The 18,778-nt window shown below is 46.7% G+C and overlaps 1 protein-coding gene and 1 pseudogene across 1 annotated transcript; both read right to left on the bottom strand.

The window, feature by feature from the left end:
* Positions 1 to 1,431: 1,431 nt before the first annotated feature.
* LOC132206494 (ferritin, higher subunit-like) lies at positions 1,432 to 6,936 on the bottom strand (annotated as a pseudogene).
* Positions 6,937 to 10,660: 3,724 nt separating this feature from the next.
* On the bottom strand, positions 10,661 to 14,536 carry LOC132206386 (ferritin, heavy subunit-like; the record flags this gene model as incomplete). The annotated part of the gene is made up of 3 exons (XM_059640469.1): positions 10,661 to 10,759; positions 11,169 to 11,321; positions 14,459 to 14,536. Coding segments are annotated over 3 exons (330 nt in total), but the record flags the coding sequence as incomplete, so codon positions are not given.
* Positions 14,537 to 18,778: the final 4,242 nt, after the last annotated feature.

Below are 18,778 nucleotides of genomic sequence, written 5' to 3'. Positions count from 1 at the left end.
ACCTCCTGAAGTGTAAGAGTTGCTGAGCACTAAATGTAGCCTTGCCATTGGCACACTCAAGATTGACTGTATATAAAAAGCATGCTGGGACAGGGTAGGGGGGGTCCAAAACTAGAGGGCATTGGTTTGAGGGGAGAGGGGCAAGATTTAAAAGGGGTGTGAGTGACAACATTTTCACACATAGTGTGGTGCGTGTGTGGAACGAGCTGCTAGAGGAAGTGGTAGAGGTGGATAGAATTACAACATTTAAGTGACATTTGGAGATTTACATGGAAAGGAACGGTTTAGAGAAAGATGGGCCAAATGTAGGCAAATGGCACTACACAGTTTATGAAAACCTGGTCTGCAAGTTCGGGCTGGGCTGCAGAGTCTATTCCCATGATGTAGTTTGCCGCAGTGTATTCCTTTCCTTTGGTACTTTAGAATGCTTTGGCGGCTCAGTGCCAGGGACCCAGGTTCGATTCTACCCATGGGTGATGGCCTGCGTGGATTACCTCCAGGTGCTTGAGTTTCCTCACACAGCCCAATGATTTGCAGATTGTCGATCGTGAGCAGGGGCCTGCAGACTAGGTCGATTAGCCGTGGGAAATGTGGATTTAAGGCAAAGGGGTTGGGTCTAAAGAGGATGCTGTTCAGAAGGTTGATGCAGATTTAATGGGCCTAATGGTCCCTTCCTGCACTTGAGGGTTACTGTAGCCCAGACTTTTTCACCGAAAATAAATTGCTTTATGTGGTGGAACAAATATGTTGAGTGCCTTTTGACTCTGCAGCAACCCCTCCCCCCCCGCCAACCTCTATGAAGGCTGCAGTGTGCACTCGCTACAAAACTCCCTGGAACAATCCTCAGGATGTCTCTGATAGCCCCCTCACGAACCCATGATCTCTGACACCTTGAAAGATAAAAGAAGCAGCCGTAAAGGAAAGTCAGCATCTCCATGTCTCCTCTCCGAGCCACTTTGCTCCTTCAATGTGATTTCACCCAATCAACCTGCATCAGGAATAATGTTCACCAAGGGAGCAGCTTAGTGCGCTCAATGCTGGCTTTAGCAACAAGAGCCAATCAAACAGCAGCATTTAACCAGGTGCATTGCTGTGTTATTCCCAGGTCCCTGTTATCCTGCTGTAAGCGGCAATGAGGCTCTACATGATAATCCAGTCCAGTTCAGGTGAATGTCTTGAGCTGACTCCCAGGGGAAGGGGCTGTGGTGAAGGTTAAGGCTGCTGGGGGCACGTGGAAAGAAAAGAAAGAAGAGGTTGGGTTGCGGGCGGGGGGAAAGAGAAGCGGGGAAGAGGCGGAAGAGAAGGAGCTCCAGCCACAGTTTGGGATGGTGAAACCAAAAAGTAACAATACTGAGAATATAGTGTGTTTTGGTCAGGGTAGGGCCCAATGGGGAAAAAAAAAAAGAGATATACCAGGCCATCGAGATTGTTTCACAGCTCTGCTGCTTCCGCCAGCTGGATTGAAATCAGAGCCTGCTGGGCCTCTTCCTTTAGACCTTGGTGATCAGGCAGCTGGGTCAGTAGATAAAGGGCTGTTTTCACTTTTTGTTGCTGTCATCATTCAGGCAATAATTGAGTACGCAGGATGGCTGAGGCGGGGAAGAGATTTCAAGGGAAATGTGCAATTGAACACCACTATCCCAAATTCTATCAGGCTGGGTAGAGAAGTCTCTTTGGACGGTGTGGGAGCTTCCTGGCACCAGAGGAAGACAATTGCTTTGAGCTACAGTTGAACCCACCATATCCAGAAGCGCACTAATTGTCCTCTAGAAGAAAGCCAATGCCACAATTGACAAATCCCAACCTTATCCTATTTGGAGGAGAAGCACCTTCAATTTCCACAGGAATAACCAAAAAAACACTCCATCTAGTTACATTCTAATGTGGGGATAGTGAGCGATTCCGTGAAGGGTTGCCCAGTCCAATTAGAAATTGGACCAATCAAATTACAGAAGAGAACTGGCTTCAAGCAAGAGCTATCACCCAAAGTATTCAGAGCTCTGAATGATGGACAATAAGCAAGATCAATACATAATTTTATTTATTTCCATTTAGCTGGTACAGCTATTACATTCTTTGCTACACAAGTCCCTTCTCCTTGGAAGGAGACAGGTTGTCCAGGGTGAAGTGGGGAATGCATTCAGACCAAGCAGACAGTACTCCAGGCCACACTAACTGCTGTCCTCCAGGGAGAGCCTGTCAAACAGGTACTCTCCCATCCCATTCTCAGGGGCTCCCAGGCGCTTCAGGTTGGTGATGTAGTCCCCGAGTTGCTTGATGATCTCCACCTCCTCATCCAAATAGTGAGTCTCCAGGAAGTCACACAGCTGCAACAGAGGAATATGACAACTGGGTGCATTAACACTATCCAAGACAATTTCAGAATTCCCACTGAAAAACAGGCTTTACCATACTAGTTCCAGACAGCCCTGAAAATTTAGCTAACACCTGGAAAATCTGTGTCGGTGATGACAATAGGATTTCAGCTGCTCCATCTTGCTGTTTGTGAAGTGGAGCTGAGTTGGATGGTGATGGACAATGATCATCCCACTGTAATGCTCCCAAGTGAGAATGGGAATTCAATGGCCAATATCACTTCATCACTCCCAATGGATTGCCTTCCAAACTCCCATTTCACTTCATTACTGATCACCATGTAACAACTGCTCAGCAGCATGGACCCGAAGTGATCAGTGCACACCTGTGAATTTCCAATCCACACAGACCAACCAATGAAGTGTTACCCTGAGGGTCTCGCAGTGATGAGAATGAAGTGGTGAAGCTTACATGAGGGTCAGTCTGGGCTGTGGAGAGTTGGTGTAGATCCAGCAAACTCTGGTTCACATTCTTCTCCAGATCCAGGGCAACCTGCATTGTCTGCAGACTGTTACCCACTCATCCCTCTCTGGCTTCTAAGGATGGACAGAAGGACAGTTAAGCCTCAGAAACAAAAATCCCTGCAGCATGCAACAGGCCATTCTGCCCACTCATGACCGTCTGAAGAGCATCCAACCTGGTCCTAGACCTAGCCATGTAATCCTGCATTTTTCATGGCCTATCCTAACCTGCACATCATTGGACTGTGGGAGGAAACCTATGTAGAGATGTGGTGAACATGTAAATTCCAGTCAGTCACCAGAGGCCAGAATTAAGCTTGTGCCCCAAGCACTGATGCAGTTGTGCTAACCACTGCCATCCCTGAAGCCCAGATTAGTTATTTAAGAATTCCTTTCACCTAGCCCTATTTGCTTCTTCCGAAAGGAGAGTCAATTCATGACCAGGTCATAGTGGGGATAAGAGTTATGCTTGCACAGAATTGTCAGTGCCCATCTGATGGCATCCCAAGGAGGATATTCACAACTTGAGCCCGGGGCTTGTTATGCAGTGGTACTGTCCCTAGGCTTGGAGCATAAGCACAAGTGGGACTTCAACCTGGGCCTATTGCTTCATATAGGACTGACCTGAATGATGAAAATCAGCACTACTATTTAATTCATTGAAGGGACAGCAATATGTTGACAATAAAGGAACCAAGAGCACAAGACTAAAGATATTTCAAGGATCCATAAGTGTAGACAGGATGGGGAAGTTGGCTTCCACAATGCCTGTCCCCATTTCCTGGGGTGCAGTCCAGGGACTCCAGTCTTGTCACAAACTTTGCAGCATTGGCCATGCAAACGTGGAATACAGTGTGGTGACCAGAGCCACAATGGCACTGGAAGGGGTCACTAGGATGTTGCCCCAAGACTGAAAAATCCATTAAAAGGAGAGATTAGATTTCTCACTCCAATCCCCAGAGTGAAGTCAGTTGAGATGTTTCTGTGATGGCATTTGATTAGTGTGGAGTCTTGATAGTAGATGGGGAGTGTCTGCTATGAGGGGGTGGGGAGAAAGAGACATTAAGACCAGAGGGCACTGATGTGAGGAGTAAGCAGGTTAGAGGAATCCTTTGCCGAGAGGGTAGTGGAAAAATAATATGGGTGGGTGGGGCAGTGGGGGAGGCATCTACTGCTGCAATATTGAAGCAGCTTCTAGACAACTACCAATGCCATGGGGGCTGGAGACCAAGTGCAGTAAATGGGATGAATGTGGTTTGGTGTTTGTTGGGTCAGCATGGGGTGGGGTGGGGTGGGGTGGGGGGGGGGGGGGCGCGGTGTGGAGAAGCAGCAGGTGGAGGGGAGCCAAGAGGCTTGTTTCGAGGATCTTCCCTTTTAGTCAAAAGGAGGGGAGCCAAACAAGAACAGTTTTCACTTTCTTTCAGGACATGAAACCTCACCACAAGCAGCCATTTCTCACATCTCCTCCCCACTGCCTAAGTTCTCCAACTCTAACCTACACACCCTTTACCACGTGAAAATCCTGTCACTAATGACAGAAAACACCATGAGCTGCCATTCCTGCACACTGCCACACAACCCCCCACCAAAAACTCCAACCTTCACATCCTGGAGGAGGACTCTGCCTCCACGCTGATTCTGGAATTTCAGCAGCTTCTCTGCATGTTCCTGCTTCTCTTGGGACTGATCTTTGAAGAACCGGGAGACATGGGCGAGGGCAACATCATCCCGGTCAAAGTAGGACATCTGGAAGGGAGAACAAAAGTTAAAGCCCATTAAACACATCATTGACCCCATTTCTCATGCTCAGAACTGGAGGACTGGTTTAGTCTAAAGCAAACTAATGATTCAATCAGCTGAAAATTGTTGACACCTTACAATGTTCACTAATGGTGTTGCAAAGTTAGCCAGCAGCTCCTTTAATTGGAGGAAACCAAACAACCCCAGCTTCTTCCATGTAAGATACAATTTCAGTGTTTGGGTTTATAAACCCTGCTGAATTGTTTGGGGGTGTGGGTCTGGCACAGCCTAGATAGAAAAGCTGAATGCACATTTCTGCCATCTAGCCTCCAGAATTGGATGGAAGTGGTAACTGAATAGGGTTTAACCAAGTGCCAGGAGCTGGAATGCAGGATGTGCACAGGGTCAGGCAACTTCAAGTCATTACATGTCTCCCCTGGTGCTAGAGTAGCATGCAGATGCTGGACATGAATGTAGCGAGTAGGTACAGGTCTTCTGCAACCAGTTGGATCAGATGTACTGTATTTTTTCTTTACATAAAGCAGCTCTACAAGAGATGCTGTTTGCAGTATGCAGGAGAATGAGGGCAATTTGGAGAATCTTGGTGCTAAAGGAGAGCCTGCCCAGTGATAGCCTTTGGCTTGTTGCAGCAATAGTTTATCACATTTGTTTATGCAGTGCACTCAGGTTGCCAGAAGCTTGCAAAGCAAAGCATTAAAAAAATTCACAACTGAAACAAGATCGAATGTTCAGGAGACCTAATAGTATCTGCAGGACTATGAACAAGTCACATGATCTATAGATTGCAAAGCTGGAGAGCTCAATTTAGCTTATTCCAAGATCTAAACTATTGTTTCCCCACTCATTTCACTCACTTTTCAACTGAGATTCACAATCCAACAAGTTATTGTTGATTAGGAGTAGTCTATTGACTTCTTCAAAAGAAGATTTCGTTCTTGGGTGGAATCCTGGTGAAAAGTTAGTTTAATCCTCAAATAAAAACAAAAAAAGTTAAAAAAAAGTGGTTTAATGGGGTAGTTAAGTCATAGAAGGTGTAGAATAGTGGGGATTTTATTATCAGCACACAAGATTCCCTATTGAGTTGGGACAGTGGTCAGTGACTAAAACCCAACAATTGGTTCACTAGTTAAAGCTGTTCCACCTCCCAAAAAGGTAGGTTATAGGGGCTTGATCCTCATGTCATTTAGAGGCCGCTTCGCTCCAACAAGCACAAGCCCAGAGAGTGATGAATATTCTCCATGTGTCTGAAGAAGTGGAGCTGCCACATGCAAGAAGCAGACACCATCCAGGACAGAGCAGCCCACTTCATGGGGACTGCATTCACCACCTCCTTTCAGGGTCCATTATCTACCAGGTCCCCTGCAGCACTCACCAAGGGGACTGCAACACCTTCTGAACATATTCTACCCCTTGGAAGGGCACAGGGGCACCACCACATGGTGGGAGGGGCCAGTTTGTTTTTTTTATCTGGTTAAATGGTAAAGGAACATTTATTTCTTCACCCCTGAAGTCAATAGCCTCAGCATGTTCCAGCAGCCCTGGTGGGGCGGGGGTGGGTGCAGGGCACCCACAAGTCAACTATCTATAGGTTGTGAAGTGATGGATCAAACCCACCTCATGATAGAGTACAAGAAGCCAAAATATAGGAGACCTACTTAAGTAGGTAGCAGCCTGTTTTACCTGGAGGACTAGAGTTCAGCTTAACCAAATCTGATTGGTCAAATTACTACAACACTTCATTGTAAATACCAAAATCAGTATGTTTGTTTGTTTATTTACATGCTGAAAATTAAAATAGATACATCAAGGCAGATTTAAAAAAGGTAATTAGCCAAATGTTATCTTGATCATCAAAACTTGACAGTCGTTTAGAAAATTATGGAGAACCACGGTCAGTTATAGGCAATCACAGCCCTAAAAGGAATTTTAAGATAAATCACAAGATGCTTCACCCTCCCTATATCATTGAGACAACTGGGGCCTCAGTTGCTGCATATCAGTATCATATCCCATTGTCATCACATTTACCCTGACTCAAGAAATAGGCAAGAGATACAAAGAAAAGTCTACAAGAGTGTTAATCTAGTTTTTTAAGAAAAAGTTCACTTCATAACAGATTTAAATCCAACACTACAGGGACACTCACCAAAGACTGATAGAGATAGGAGGCAGTGAGCTCCACATTAATCTGCTTGTTGACAGCAGCTTCACAATCCTGGTGATAGTTCTGACTGATCTGGGAGGCCATCTTGTGATAGAAACAACTTTCCTTTTCCTTCACAATCAAATTATAACTAGAAAAAGAAAACCAACTACACCTAAAACAGCATTCTCTTAGGACGTTATTTATGCTCCAGGAGCAGACCCTCACTTTGTGAAGCAGGAAATGGCATCATCAGTGATGGCCAATTACTCTTGTTACTCAATTGATCAGTTGCCACGTCCAATCAGTGCAGGATGGGAATTGGATCCAGAAACCGATCAGAATTGACAACTGGTCGATGATGGAATTGCTGACTGACCTTTGACCTCCTGTGCAAGAACAAATTGTATAAGTTTATTAACCTGAAAATGAGAATAAAATAGACTCGAGAACTTCACTTTTGTATCTGCGTTTATGTATGAAGACTCGCTCATCACAGATTTGCTGAATTCTGTCAGTTTGTTACTCTGAGGGATTACTCTTTGTACCTTTTGAACGACAGTGTTGGAGCCCAATGAGAAATGGCCAGATTTTGTTGACAGTAAACATTTTCCTATCGCTGTGCAGCAACAAAATTCATGTGCTTCCGGACCATTTAATACAGGAAACTGATGTCCTTAAAGGATCCATTTTGAATCTGCCAGATTGTCAGTGACTTTAGATCTCACGAAACCGAGTTCGAAAATTAAAACTTTAAATATTCTGAGTGCCTCAGGCGCACAGTCGGCCTCAGGCCTCTATATTTAAATGGCCCAGTTGTCAGCTGTTGGAAATGTATTGTATGTTCAACATTTTTATCTCTGTATTCAGTTCTTAACAATTTCAAGGACAACTGGTACTTAACTCCAGCATGTTTTGAAGCAGAGAGTTTCTGCAGCTATTTACATTGCATTCTGTAGAACGAACAGCTCAGAAACTGGGAAGTCACAGGCTAGGAATTCTGCTGTGAACTTCTCAACTCCTTCCTGACTGTCCAAAACCTGTCTGCGATCTTTAAGACCGGAGTGAGGAAGTATTAATTAATAGTGCTGGGATTGTTCACAATTATAGCTCAGTGCAGGCCCAGCAACACTGAAGCAGCTCCATGTAAATCTATCACCATCCTGACCTGGAACAATATCCCTGTTTGTGAATGAACATCCCAGAAGCCCCTCCTCAGCAGCAGCAGCAGCATCATTCCGGTCTCTCCTACACCAGGTGGACTGTAATAAGCAGCTCAACACCACCTCCTGAAGTGTAACTGTTGCTGAGCACTAAATGTAGCCTTGCCCTTGGCACACTCGAGATTGACTGTATATAAAAAGCATGCTGGGACAGGGTAGGGGAGTCCAAAACTGGAGGGCATCGGTTTGAGGGGAGAGGGGCAAAAATTTAAAAGGGACATGAGGGACCATGTTTTCACACAGAGGGTGGTGTGTGTGTGTATGGAACGAGCTGCCAGAAGAAGCGGTCGAGGTGCGTATAATTACCACTTTGATGAGACATTTGGACACTTATGGGGGAAGGAATGGCTTCGAGGAAGATGGGCCAAATGGCACTACAGAGTTTTGGAAACCTGGTGTGTAGGGACTGTGTGGGCAGAAGAGTCTATTTCCATGATGTACGACTTGATGACTGTGCAACAGCCTCCCCCTTTTGTTTGGTACTTTTGGACGTGATGGGGGCTCAGTGGTGAGCACTGATACGTCACAGCCACAGGGACTCTGGTTCAATTCGAGCCTTTGGCAACATGAGTGGAGTTTGCACATTCTCCCTGTGTCTGCATGGATTTCCACCATCTGCTCCGACTCCCTCCCCTAGTCCAATGGGTTGCAGATTAGGTCGATTGGCAAAGATAATTGCTGACAGTGACAAGGGGCATTCGGATTTGTTAGATTAGCCATGGGAAATGTGGGATTAAGGGAACAGGGTGTCCCTGAGCAGGAGGTTAGCATCAAGAGCAGACATTGTAATCTCATACAGATCAGGGGAATTCCAGCTGACCTGTTGGTAAGTGGCTTCTGCAAACGTTTGTGCTGAATTTTCCCAGATCTGGGCTGGGTAGCTTGTTGGAGTGAACGCTGGGAAGAGAAGGGGGGTGTGGTGGAGGAAGAAGGGGAGGATGCCACATTAAAGACAATTTTGGATTGCTATTGGGAAAAGCTCAGCGCCAGTGTGGACTGACTCCTTCGTGAGCAAAGATGGAGCGGGCTATGTTACTCAGATGGAGGAATGAAAAAGCCAACCCACAGTGAGTCCAGCCACCCTTCCTCAGAACTGTCAAGAGGGATTGAACCAGGCAGGGGGTGCAACTGCAGTTAGCTGGAACAAGAGATGGGGAGAAAGAGAAGGTCACAGGCCTCCAGTGCTGGTCCTGCTTTGATCCATAACCGGCTCCAAGATCCCTAGGCTACATCCACAGGAGGCCAAAAACAACAACGCTGAGAATAGAAAATACTGGTCATGGTAGGGCCTCGCTGGGGAGGTTACACCAGATGAATCAAGCCTGTGTCTTTCCTAACTTAGCTGGTTCCTGCAACTGGATTGAGAGCAGAACTTGATATATCTACTCCCGCCAGCATTTTGTCAACTGATCCAGCCTCCAGATCACAGACTTGTCTTCCCATTAGATTAGTGTCCGAGTGACAAATCTCATTGCTCGTGGTGACTGAGTGGTGACTGAGGGGAGGCTGTAGGAAGGGAAACCTGGCATTGAACGTAGATATCCCAGATTCTATGGAATGGGCGTCTGGTTTATCCCTTAGAGAAGGTACGGGAACTTCCTGTTTCAAAAAGGAAGACAAGTTCTGAACTACAATTGAACCTACAGTATCCAGAAGTGTACTAATTGACCTCTGGAAGATTTTCCATCCCACAATTGTGGAAACACCAACCTCATCCTATTAAGAGGGGAAAGTCTTGAGTCTGTGTCATGAGAAAAAGCAAGTCCAACTAGTTACTGTGCAATGATCGAGAGTTAGTAAATACATCCATTGAAAAGTTGTTTTCATGTCCAATTAGTAATTGGGTCAGCCAAACTACAGAAAGAGGACTGCCTTCACGCTCAATAAGACATTTCCCAAAATATCCAGTGCTCTGAATGATGGACAATAAACAAGATCAATACATGATTTTATTCATTCCCATTCAGCTGGTACAGCCATCACATTCTTTGCTCCAAGTCCCTTCTCCCTGGAAGGAGACAGGTTGTCCAGGGTGAAGTGGGGAATGCATTCAGACCAAGCAGACAGTACTCCAGGCCACACTAACTGCTGTCCTCCAGGGAGAGCCTGTCAAACAGGTACTCTCCCATCCCATTCTCAGGGGCTCCCAGGCGCTTCAGGTTGGTGATGTAGTCCCCAAGTTGCTTGATGATCTCCACCTCCTCATCCAAATAGTGAGTCTCCAGGAAGTCACAGCTGCAACAGAGGAATATGACACTTGGTACATTTATACTATCCAAGACAACTTCACAATTCCTCCTGAAAAAGACTGAGCCATAACTAGCTCTAGACAGCCCTGAAAATCTAGCTAACAGGTGGAGAATTTGTGCCAGTGAGGACATTTCAGCTGCTCCATCTCACCTTCTCAAAGAGCTCCAAGTTGTCTTGTATAGTGCAACAATCCCCAATTCAGCAGTCAAAAAAGTCACATCAGCATTCCCACTAGACTGTAATCCAAATTCCTATTTCAGTTCGGTGTTGAGCAGTTTAACATTGTCATCATAATTATGATGACAAAGGTACAATGTAGCATCTGGACAAAGTTACGTCTGCGAATTTCCACTCCACAAAGACCAACCAATGAAGTTGAAGAGGCATGGCAGTGATGAGAATGAAGAGGTGAAGCTTACATGAGGGTCAGTCTGGGCTGTGGCGAGTTGGTGTAGATCCAGCAAACTCTGGTTCACATTCTTCTCCAAATCCAGGGCAACCTGCATTGCCTGCAGGCTGTTACCCCACTCATCCCTCTCTGGCTTCTGCGGATGGAGAGAGGACAGGTAAGCTTCACAATCTCTGCAGCATGGGAACAGGCTATTTGACTCATGGTGACAATAACCAAGGTCACTGCATCATTTCATTCATCCCCGATCAGCAGGTACAGCCACTACGTTTGTTGCGACAAGGCCCTTCTCCGTGAAGAATCCCACCTTATTCTTGTCACCCTGCATTTTAAATGGCAATCCTTCTAACACACACATCATTGAACTGTGAAGCCAATGTGGACATGGCAAGAGCAAGTAAACATCACTCATTCACTGGAGCCTAGAACCAAGAACCAACTTGGATCCCTGGCACTGAGGCAGGCATGGTAAACACTGAGTCACTGTGCCATCCCTGAGGAGCAGCCACTCTACCACCCAACTCCCCCCACCCCAAAAACCCAACTCCAAACTTCACATCCTGGAGGAAGACTTGGCCTCCACGCTGATTCTGGAATTTCAGCAGCTTCTCTGCACGTTCCTGCTTCACCTGGGACTGATCTTTGAAGAACCGGGAGACATGGGGGAGAGCAACATCATCCTGGTCAAAGTACGACACCTGGGAGAAAACAAGTTACATCCATTAAACATCATACAATTGGTGCCAGACATGACTGGTTTCACCTTCAAATTGAGAAGTCAATAAATATTAGATACATCAAGTTGGAGGAGAACCATTGTCCAGTTAGCCAGTGGCTCCAGTTCAAGAATCATCAAAAACAACCCTCGCCTCCTCCTGGTAACCAGGCAAATACCCTATTTTTTAAAATTCCTTTACAAAAACCTGTGAATTGACCAGGCCTGTTCTTGTCTGTAGAGAGAAGAACATATCCACTCTAAGCACCATCAGAATTGGATGAAGTTCGTGACTGAACAGGGTTTAAAGGAAATGCCAGGAGCTGGAGTGCCACATGTAGTTGTGTGGAAGAGCAGCCGATGCCTCCTACCACCTACCCACCTTGATCATGACTCCACCGCTGACCACCAAACCATCTCCTAGTCCATCCACAACCTCACTGGAGGTTACCTCCCACCCACAGCCTCCAACCTCATCCATTCCCCATGGAGATGGCCTAATTCCCTCTGCTTCTCTCGTCCTGCAGGCCTGACTGGTCCCTGTTCACCAACAACCTTGTCCACCTAGCAAACTCATCCTCACCCCCAACTTCTCCTTCAATTCCTCCCAACTCCTACAGAGGAAGGGGGTGGCCATAGGTACAAGCTGTGCCTGCTTCTTGGTAGGATATGTGGAACAATCCTTCTACAGCGAGATGGGCCATAAACTCCACATCTTCCTCTATTACATCCCACAAAGAGCTTGAACAGTTCCTCTAATTCATTAGAACCTTCTACCTCAACCTTAAGTTGATCTATCAATCTTCGATATATCCTTGGATATATTTCTAACCTACTGACTCCTACAGCTACCTAGAATACACCTCACCCACCTTCCTGTGGAAGGAAAGTGCCATCTCCTAATCCAATTCCTTCACCTCCAGCCCTGAGGGGAGGCATTCTACTCCTGGGCATCCCAGATGTCCTCATTTTCCAATGAAGTGTAACTTACCTTCAGTTGAAGAAAAACACAACAGCGTCTTGCAACTTATCCCGCACACAACCAAAACAGAATCCTCTCATCCTTCAGTACCGCCTCAATGCCTGGATCCAATGCATCATCCTCTGGCACTTCGACCATCTGCGATCTGGCCAAGACATTTTTTACCTCCCCAACCTTAGCTGCCTTCTGGAGAGACCACTGATTCCTTGTCCATTCCACTAGCCCCTCCAGCCAGGGCTTTAACTGCCACACAGATAGTGCTACACCTCCCCCCCCATCCCAGGGCCCAAGACCTTCCACATCAAGCAGATGTTCACCTACACATCTGCAGTGATGTATACTGTATCCACTGTTCCTAATGTGGCCTTCTCTACATCAGGAAAGCCGAGCAGAGGCTTGACTCCACTTTGTGGAGCACCCATGCTTGGCTCATGACTGGCAGCTGCACCTCCCAGTCACAAACTACTTCCCCTTCAGAGGAGCAGGAGGGGACAGTTGATGTCCATTCTGGGCCTCCAATGCCACCCAAAGGTTGCAGGAACAGCACCTTGTATTCTGCTTGGGAACCCTGCAGCCCAATGGTATCAGTGAGGACTTAAGCTGAAAGATCTCCCTGCCCCCAATCACAGCCCAGCTGGTCCCCACCTCCCTAGCTTGTCCATCCTTCCTCCCACCTACTTCCCCACACCACCCCTACCTCAAAACCCATCCCCACCTCCCTGGACAAGCCTACCCAACTCATTTGGCCTTTTTGGCCCTATCCTCACCTCAGACCTCTGTCTCCTCACCATCTGTTTCTTTATCCCTCATCCATCCACCTCCCCACCCCTTCCTATGTCAGGGACCCATTCCCCTCCCCATTTCTGAAGGGTCCAGGCCCAAAACATCAGCTTCCCTGATGCTGCTTGGCCTGCTGTGTTCATCCAGCTTGACACCTTGTTAAAGCAGGTTATCTAGTTCCTACTGATCAGGCTAAGAAGCTTCTTTTGTCAAAAAACAGTTGTGTAAATTTCTCTGGCTTAACTTGGGTAGCTGCATCTTACAGATGGAGGATAGTGGGTTGTTTGGGCACATGCTGCCCAATTGATGAGGGACACCACTGACAGTTAAGACCCAAAAGGCTTATTGGTGATAGCTGTTCCCACCTGCTAAAGGGAAGGGTACAGGGATTTCATCCTGAAAGAGTGGGAAGAGATGGCTTCTCAGTGATAAGCCCCACAAGGGATAAATATTGTCCCCTTGTCCCAAGAAGTGGAGCTGCAACATGCACAAAGTAGACACTGTGCAGGATAGAGCAGCCCACCTCATTGAAGGGAGTGAGTGAATGCACTCCTGGTGTCCACTACCTACTAGGTACCCAGCAGCCTTCAAAATCTGCTTCAACATTTCCAAACCATTACATCCTTCCATTTTGGAAGGGCATGGGCACAGTACTACGTGGAGAAAGGGGCCATTTCCCATTTCTTCATATTTATTGAAATAAAAACCTCAGGTTATTCTAGACACCCTGTGCATGCACTCACAGGAGAGCATTGATCTGTTGGAGGAATGGACAACAAGTGACTTCCTGACCACTAACAGTCCATTCGTGAATGGAGAAGGCAGAAAGCCAACTAGTCCACATCTGAGGCCTCCTCAATGCAAATTACAAGTGAATACGCTCAGAAGCCAGTCACCACCATCATTCTCCATCACAGAATGGAAACTGGCATGATGTTTATTTAGGATCAGAGGACAAATAAAGTGTGATCAAGGTATATTAAAATGTTTCAGGATGACTAGCCAAGGGGTGCCTACAACTCCCAAAACCATTACATCTATTTTTAGTAAAGGTTGGTCAATTCTGGGGAGAAAATAGACAGTTACCACCAGGCAAAGGCCTGGCAGTAAATTGTAAAATAATTGACAGAACAATTTGCCCTCCATCTATCACTCAATCCCAGCTGGTGAATTAGTTATTCTACATCAATATCAAAATCCATTGTTACCAAAGGGCATCACATTTATCCCAAAATGATTTTTAAGCTAAGAACTTGAACACCTCAAATCTACAAGACTATGAAGTTAATTAGAAACAAGAGGATCAGCTCATATTTGCAGAATAGATTTAATTTCAACTCCATCAAGACAGCACTCACCAAAGACTGATAGAGATAGGAGGCAGTGAGCTCCACATTAATCTGCTTGTTGACAGCAGCTTCACAATCCTGGTGATAGTTCTGACTGATCTGGGAGGCCAGTTTGTGTGTGGGGTGGGGGGTGGGGTGGGGGGTGGGGTGGGGTGGGGGGGGGGGTGGTGGGGTGGGGGGGGTGGTGGGGTGGGGGGGGTGGGGTGGGGTGGGGGGGGGGGGTGGGGTGGGGTGGGGTGGGGTGGGGTGGGGGGTGGGGTGGGGTGGGGTGGGGTGGGGTGGGGTGGGGTGGGGTGGGGTGGGGTGGGGTGGGTGGGGTGGGGTGGGTGGGGTGGGGTGGGGGGGTGGGGTGGGGTGGGGTGGGGTGGGGGGGGTGGGGTGGGGTGGGGGTGGGGGTGGGTGGGGTGGGGGGGGTGGGGGTGGGGTGGGGGGGGGGAAACCCTTCCTTTTCCTCTACAATCAAAGAACAAACTTGGAAAGATGATCAACAACACCACATACATCACACTCTTGGGACATTTTTTATACTCGAGCAGCAGCCCCCTCGTTTTCTTGAGCAGGAAATGACATCATCAGTGATGGCCAATCACTCTCATTCATCAATTGATCAGCTGCCACGTCCAATCAGTGCAGGATGGGAATTGGATCCAGAAAACGATCAGAATTGACAACTGGTCGATGACGGAATTGCTGAATGACCTTTGACCTCCTGCACAAGTGCAAATTCTGGAAATATTTCTCTGTGAAAATGACAATAAAATATACTCTAAAAGTTCACGATTGTATCTGAGATTATATCTTAAGACACACTCATCACAGATTGGCAGAATTCTGTCAGTTTGTTACTCTGAGGGATTAGTCTTTGTACTTGTTGAATAACAGCGTTGGAGCCCATTGAAAAATGGCCAGATTTTGTTAACAGTAAACATTTTCTTATTGCTGTGCAGCGACAGAAACAATGTGCTTTTGGGTTACCTCATACAGGAAGCTCATTCCTTTGTGGATCCATTCTGAATCTGCTGTGATCTCCTTGATGTTGGGTTCATAAAGTGCAGTTTGAAAAGCAAGGTGCTAAATGTGCTGAGTGCCTCTCCTGCATAGTAAACCTCACACCTCCCTGTCTACATTGCTGCTGGAAATGTATAGCACATGCAAACTTTCTTTCGCAAAGTTTGCTTTTAAATTGTTTGAAGTAGATCGAGCGCTAAACTCCAGCATGTTTCCAAGTGGAGAGTTGCTGGTCCTGTTTACATTACATTCTGTAGAATGTATGGCTCAGCAACTGCATTGAATGGAGCAGCCTCCCATGGACTGGTGGCCTGTGAGGCTTTGGGAATTGAGGATCCCCAATGAACGTTCGAGTATGATCACAGCACTGATGTACAGATTGGTGGAAGCAAGTTACTTTCACTCAATATCTGCTTCAAAAAGCAGGATGCAGTCTAGTGCTATCTTTTAGCTTTGAATGACAAATGTGAATATTATTCATGTGTTCAAAAAAGGGAATGGGGTAACCCTGGAAATTACAGGCCAGCTAGTCTTATGCCAGTGGTGGGCAAATTAATGGGAAGGGCTGTAAGAAACAGAATTAATGATCACTTGGATGGGCACAGTATGATTTGTGATGGCCAGTGCGGATTTGTGAGGCGTACATCATGCCTCACAAATCTGATTGAATTCTTTGAAGGGATGACCAAACGTGTGGATGAAGGTAGATCAGTGAATGTGGGATACATGGATTGAAGTAAGGCGTTTGATAAGGTTCCCCATGGCAGGCTCGGGCAGAAAGTCAGGAGGCATGCGACAGGGGAAACGTGGCAGATTGGATTCAGAATTGGCTGACCCATAGAAGACATGGGTGACAGTTGACTGAAAATATTCAACATGGCGCTCAGTTACGAGTGGTGTACCTCAAGGGTCTGTTCGGGGTCCTCTTTTATTTATGATATTGGTAAATGATTTGGATGCAGGAGTGGAATGGCGGATTAGTAAGTTTTTGGAAGATACGAAGGTGATTTGACTTGTGGATAGTGTGGAGTGCTGTTCTAGGTTACAAAAGGACATTGATAGGGTACTGAGTGGGGCTGAGAAGTGGCAGACGGAGTTTAACCCTGAAAAGCGTGAAGTGATTCATTTTGGAAGGACAAATTTGAAAGCAGAATACAGGGTTAACGGAAAGATTCTTGGCAGTGTGGAGGAGCAGATGGATCTCGGGGTTCATGTCCACAGTTCCCTGAAAGCTGCCAGTCAGGTGGATAGAGTTGTTAAGAAGGCATGTGGTGTGTTAGCTTTCATTAATAGAGGGATTGATTTCAAGAGCTGTGAAGTTATGCTCCAGCTATACAAAAGCCTGGTTCGGCCACATCTGGAGTATTGTGTCCAGTTCTGGTCACCTCATTCCAGGAAAGATGTGGAAGTGTTAGAAAAGGTGCAGAGGAGATTTACCAGAATGTTGCTTGGAATGGAGGGAAGGTCTTTGGAGGAAAGGTTGAGAGAACGAGGGCTTTTCTCTTCAGAACAAAGGATGAGAGGTGACTTGATAGAGGTGTACAAAATGATCATAAGTATAGGCAGATTAGACAGCCAGGGACTTTTTCCTAGGATGGAGTTAGCTATTATGAGGGGGCATAGTTTTGAAGTGAGTGGAGGTAGATATAGGGTGGATGTCAGAGGTAGATTCTTTACTCAGAGAGTGGCTGGGGCGTGGAATGCATTGCCAGAGAGTGTCGTGGAGTCGGCCTCGTTAGGGGCAATTAAGCGGCTATTAGATAAACATATGGATGATAAGTATAAGGTAGTGGAGGTGAGATAGGCCTTGGGTTTAGGATAAAAGTTCGAAACAACATCGTGGGCTGAAGGGCCTGAACTGTGCTGCACTGTTCTAGGTTCTATTTTCTAAGAAACCATGGGCAGAGGTCAGTCCTAATTCATGTGCTCATGGCTTTGAGACCAAGTCAGAGTCTGGGAATTCTGTTGTGAATAACTCTACTTCAGACTTTCCAGAGTCTGTCCACCATCGATAAGACTGAAGTTGGGAATAATGCTGGAGTAGTTTGCAATTTTCCAGCTCAATGCCGCCCCAGTGACACTGATGCAGCTCCAAGTAAATCCGTCACCATCCTCACTTGGAATAATATCAGTGTTTGTGAGTGGAGATCCCAGAAGTCCCTCCTCAGCAACAGCAGCAGCATCATTCCGGTCTCTCCTACACCAGGTGGACTGTAATAAGCAGCTCATCACCACCTCCTGAAGTGTAACAGTTGCTGAGCACTAAATGTAGCCTTGCCATTGGCACACTCCAGATTGACTGTATATAAAAAGCATGCTGGGACAGGGTCGGGGGGGGGTCCAAAATTAGAGAGCATCGGTTTGAGGGGAGAGGGGTAAGATTTGATGGGGACATGAGGGGCAACATTTTCATACAGAAGGTGGTGTGTATGTTTAGAACGAGCTGTCAGAGACAGTGGTGGAAGTAGTTAGAATTACAACATTTTAAGTGACATTTGGAGATTTACATGGAAAGGCATGGTTTAGAAGGATATGGGCCAAAGGCAGGCAAGTGGGACTATGTCAGGTTGGGAAACCTCGTCAGCATGGACCGGTAGGACCGAAGGGTCTGTTTCCGTAAGAAATGAGTCATTCACTCTAATTCTATGCAACAGAGTGTTCCTGTTTTTTGTAACTTTTGGATGGCAGGGTATTTTAATGGTCAGCATTACTGCCTCATAGTGCCAGGGACCTGGGGTCAATTCCAGTCACGTGTGGAGGCTGCACATCCTCCCCGTGCCCGTGTGGGCCTCCTCCCACAGTCCAAAGACATGCAGTTTATTTTGGACTGGCCGTGGGAAAGATGGCGTAAGAAGGCAGGGTGTGTCTGAACAAGATGCTGTTCAGAGGATCAGTGCAGACTAAATGGGCTGAACAACTTCTTCAGAGGATCAGTGCAGACTAAATGGGCTGAACAACCTCTTCCCGCACTGCAGGGATTCTACACCCAAGACTCAAGATGGTTTAAAATAAAACTCTACGTGGTGGAACAAATACATTCAGTGCCTTAAAGACCCACACCCTCAGTGAAGGCTGCAGTGTGCACTCGCTACAAAACTCCCTGAAACATTCCCCAGGATGTCTCTGACAGCCCCCTCCCTAAACCACGATCTCTGACACCTCGAAAGATAAAGGAAGCAGCCATTCAGGAAGGTCAGCATCTGCAGGTCTCCTCCCTGAGTCACACTGCTCCTTCAATGTGATCGGGTGAAATCAACCTGCATCAGGAGTAACCCTCCCCGTGGGGGAAGCTCAGAGGGACCAAGGGAGCAGCTGAGTGCG

This window comes from Stegostoma tigrinum, chromosome 38, assembly GCF_030684315.1.
Source record: "Stegostoma tigrinum isolate sSteTig4 chromosome 38, sSteTig4.hap1, whole genome shotgun sequence".
NCBI lineage: Eukaryota > Metazoa > Chordata > Chondrichthyes > Orectolobiformes > Stegostomatidae > Stegostoma > Stegostoma tigrinum.
The sequence above is the reverse complement of the archived record's forward strand: the minus strand, read 5'-3'. Positions and strand labels throughout refer to the sequence as shown.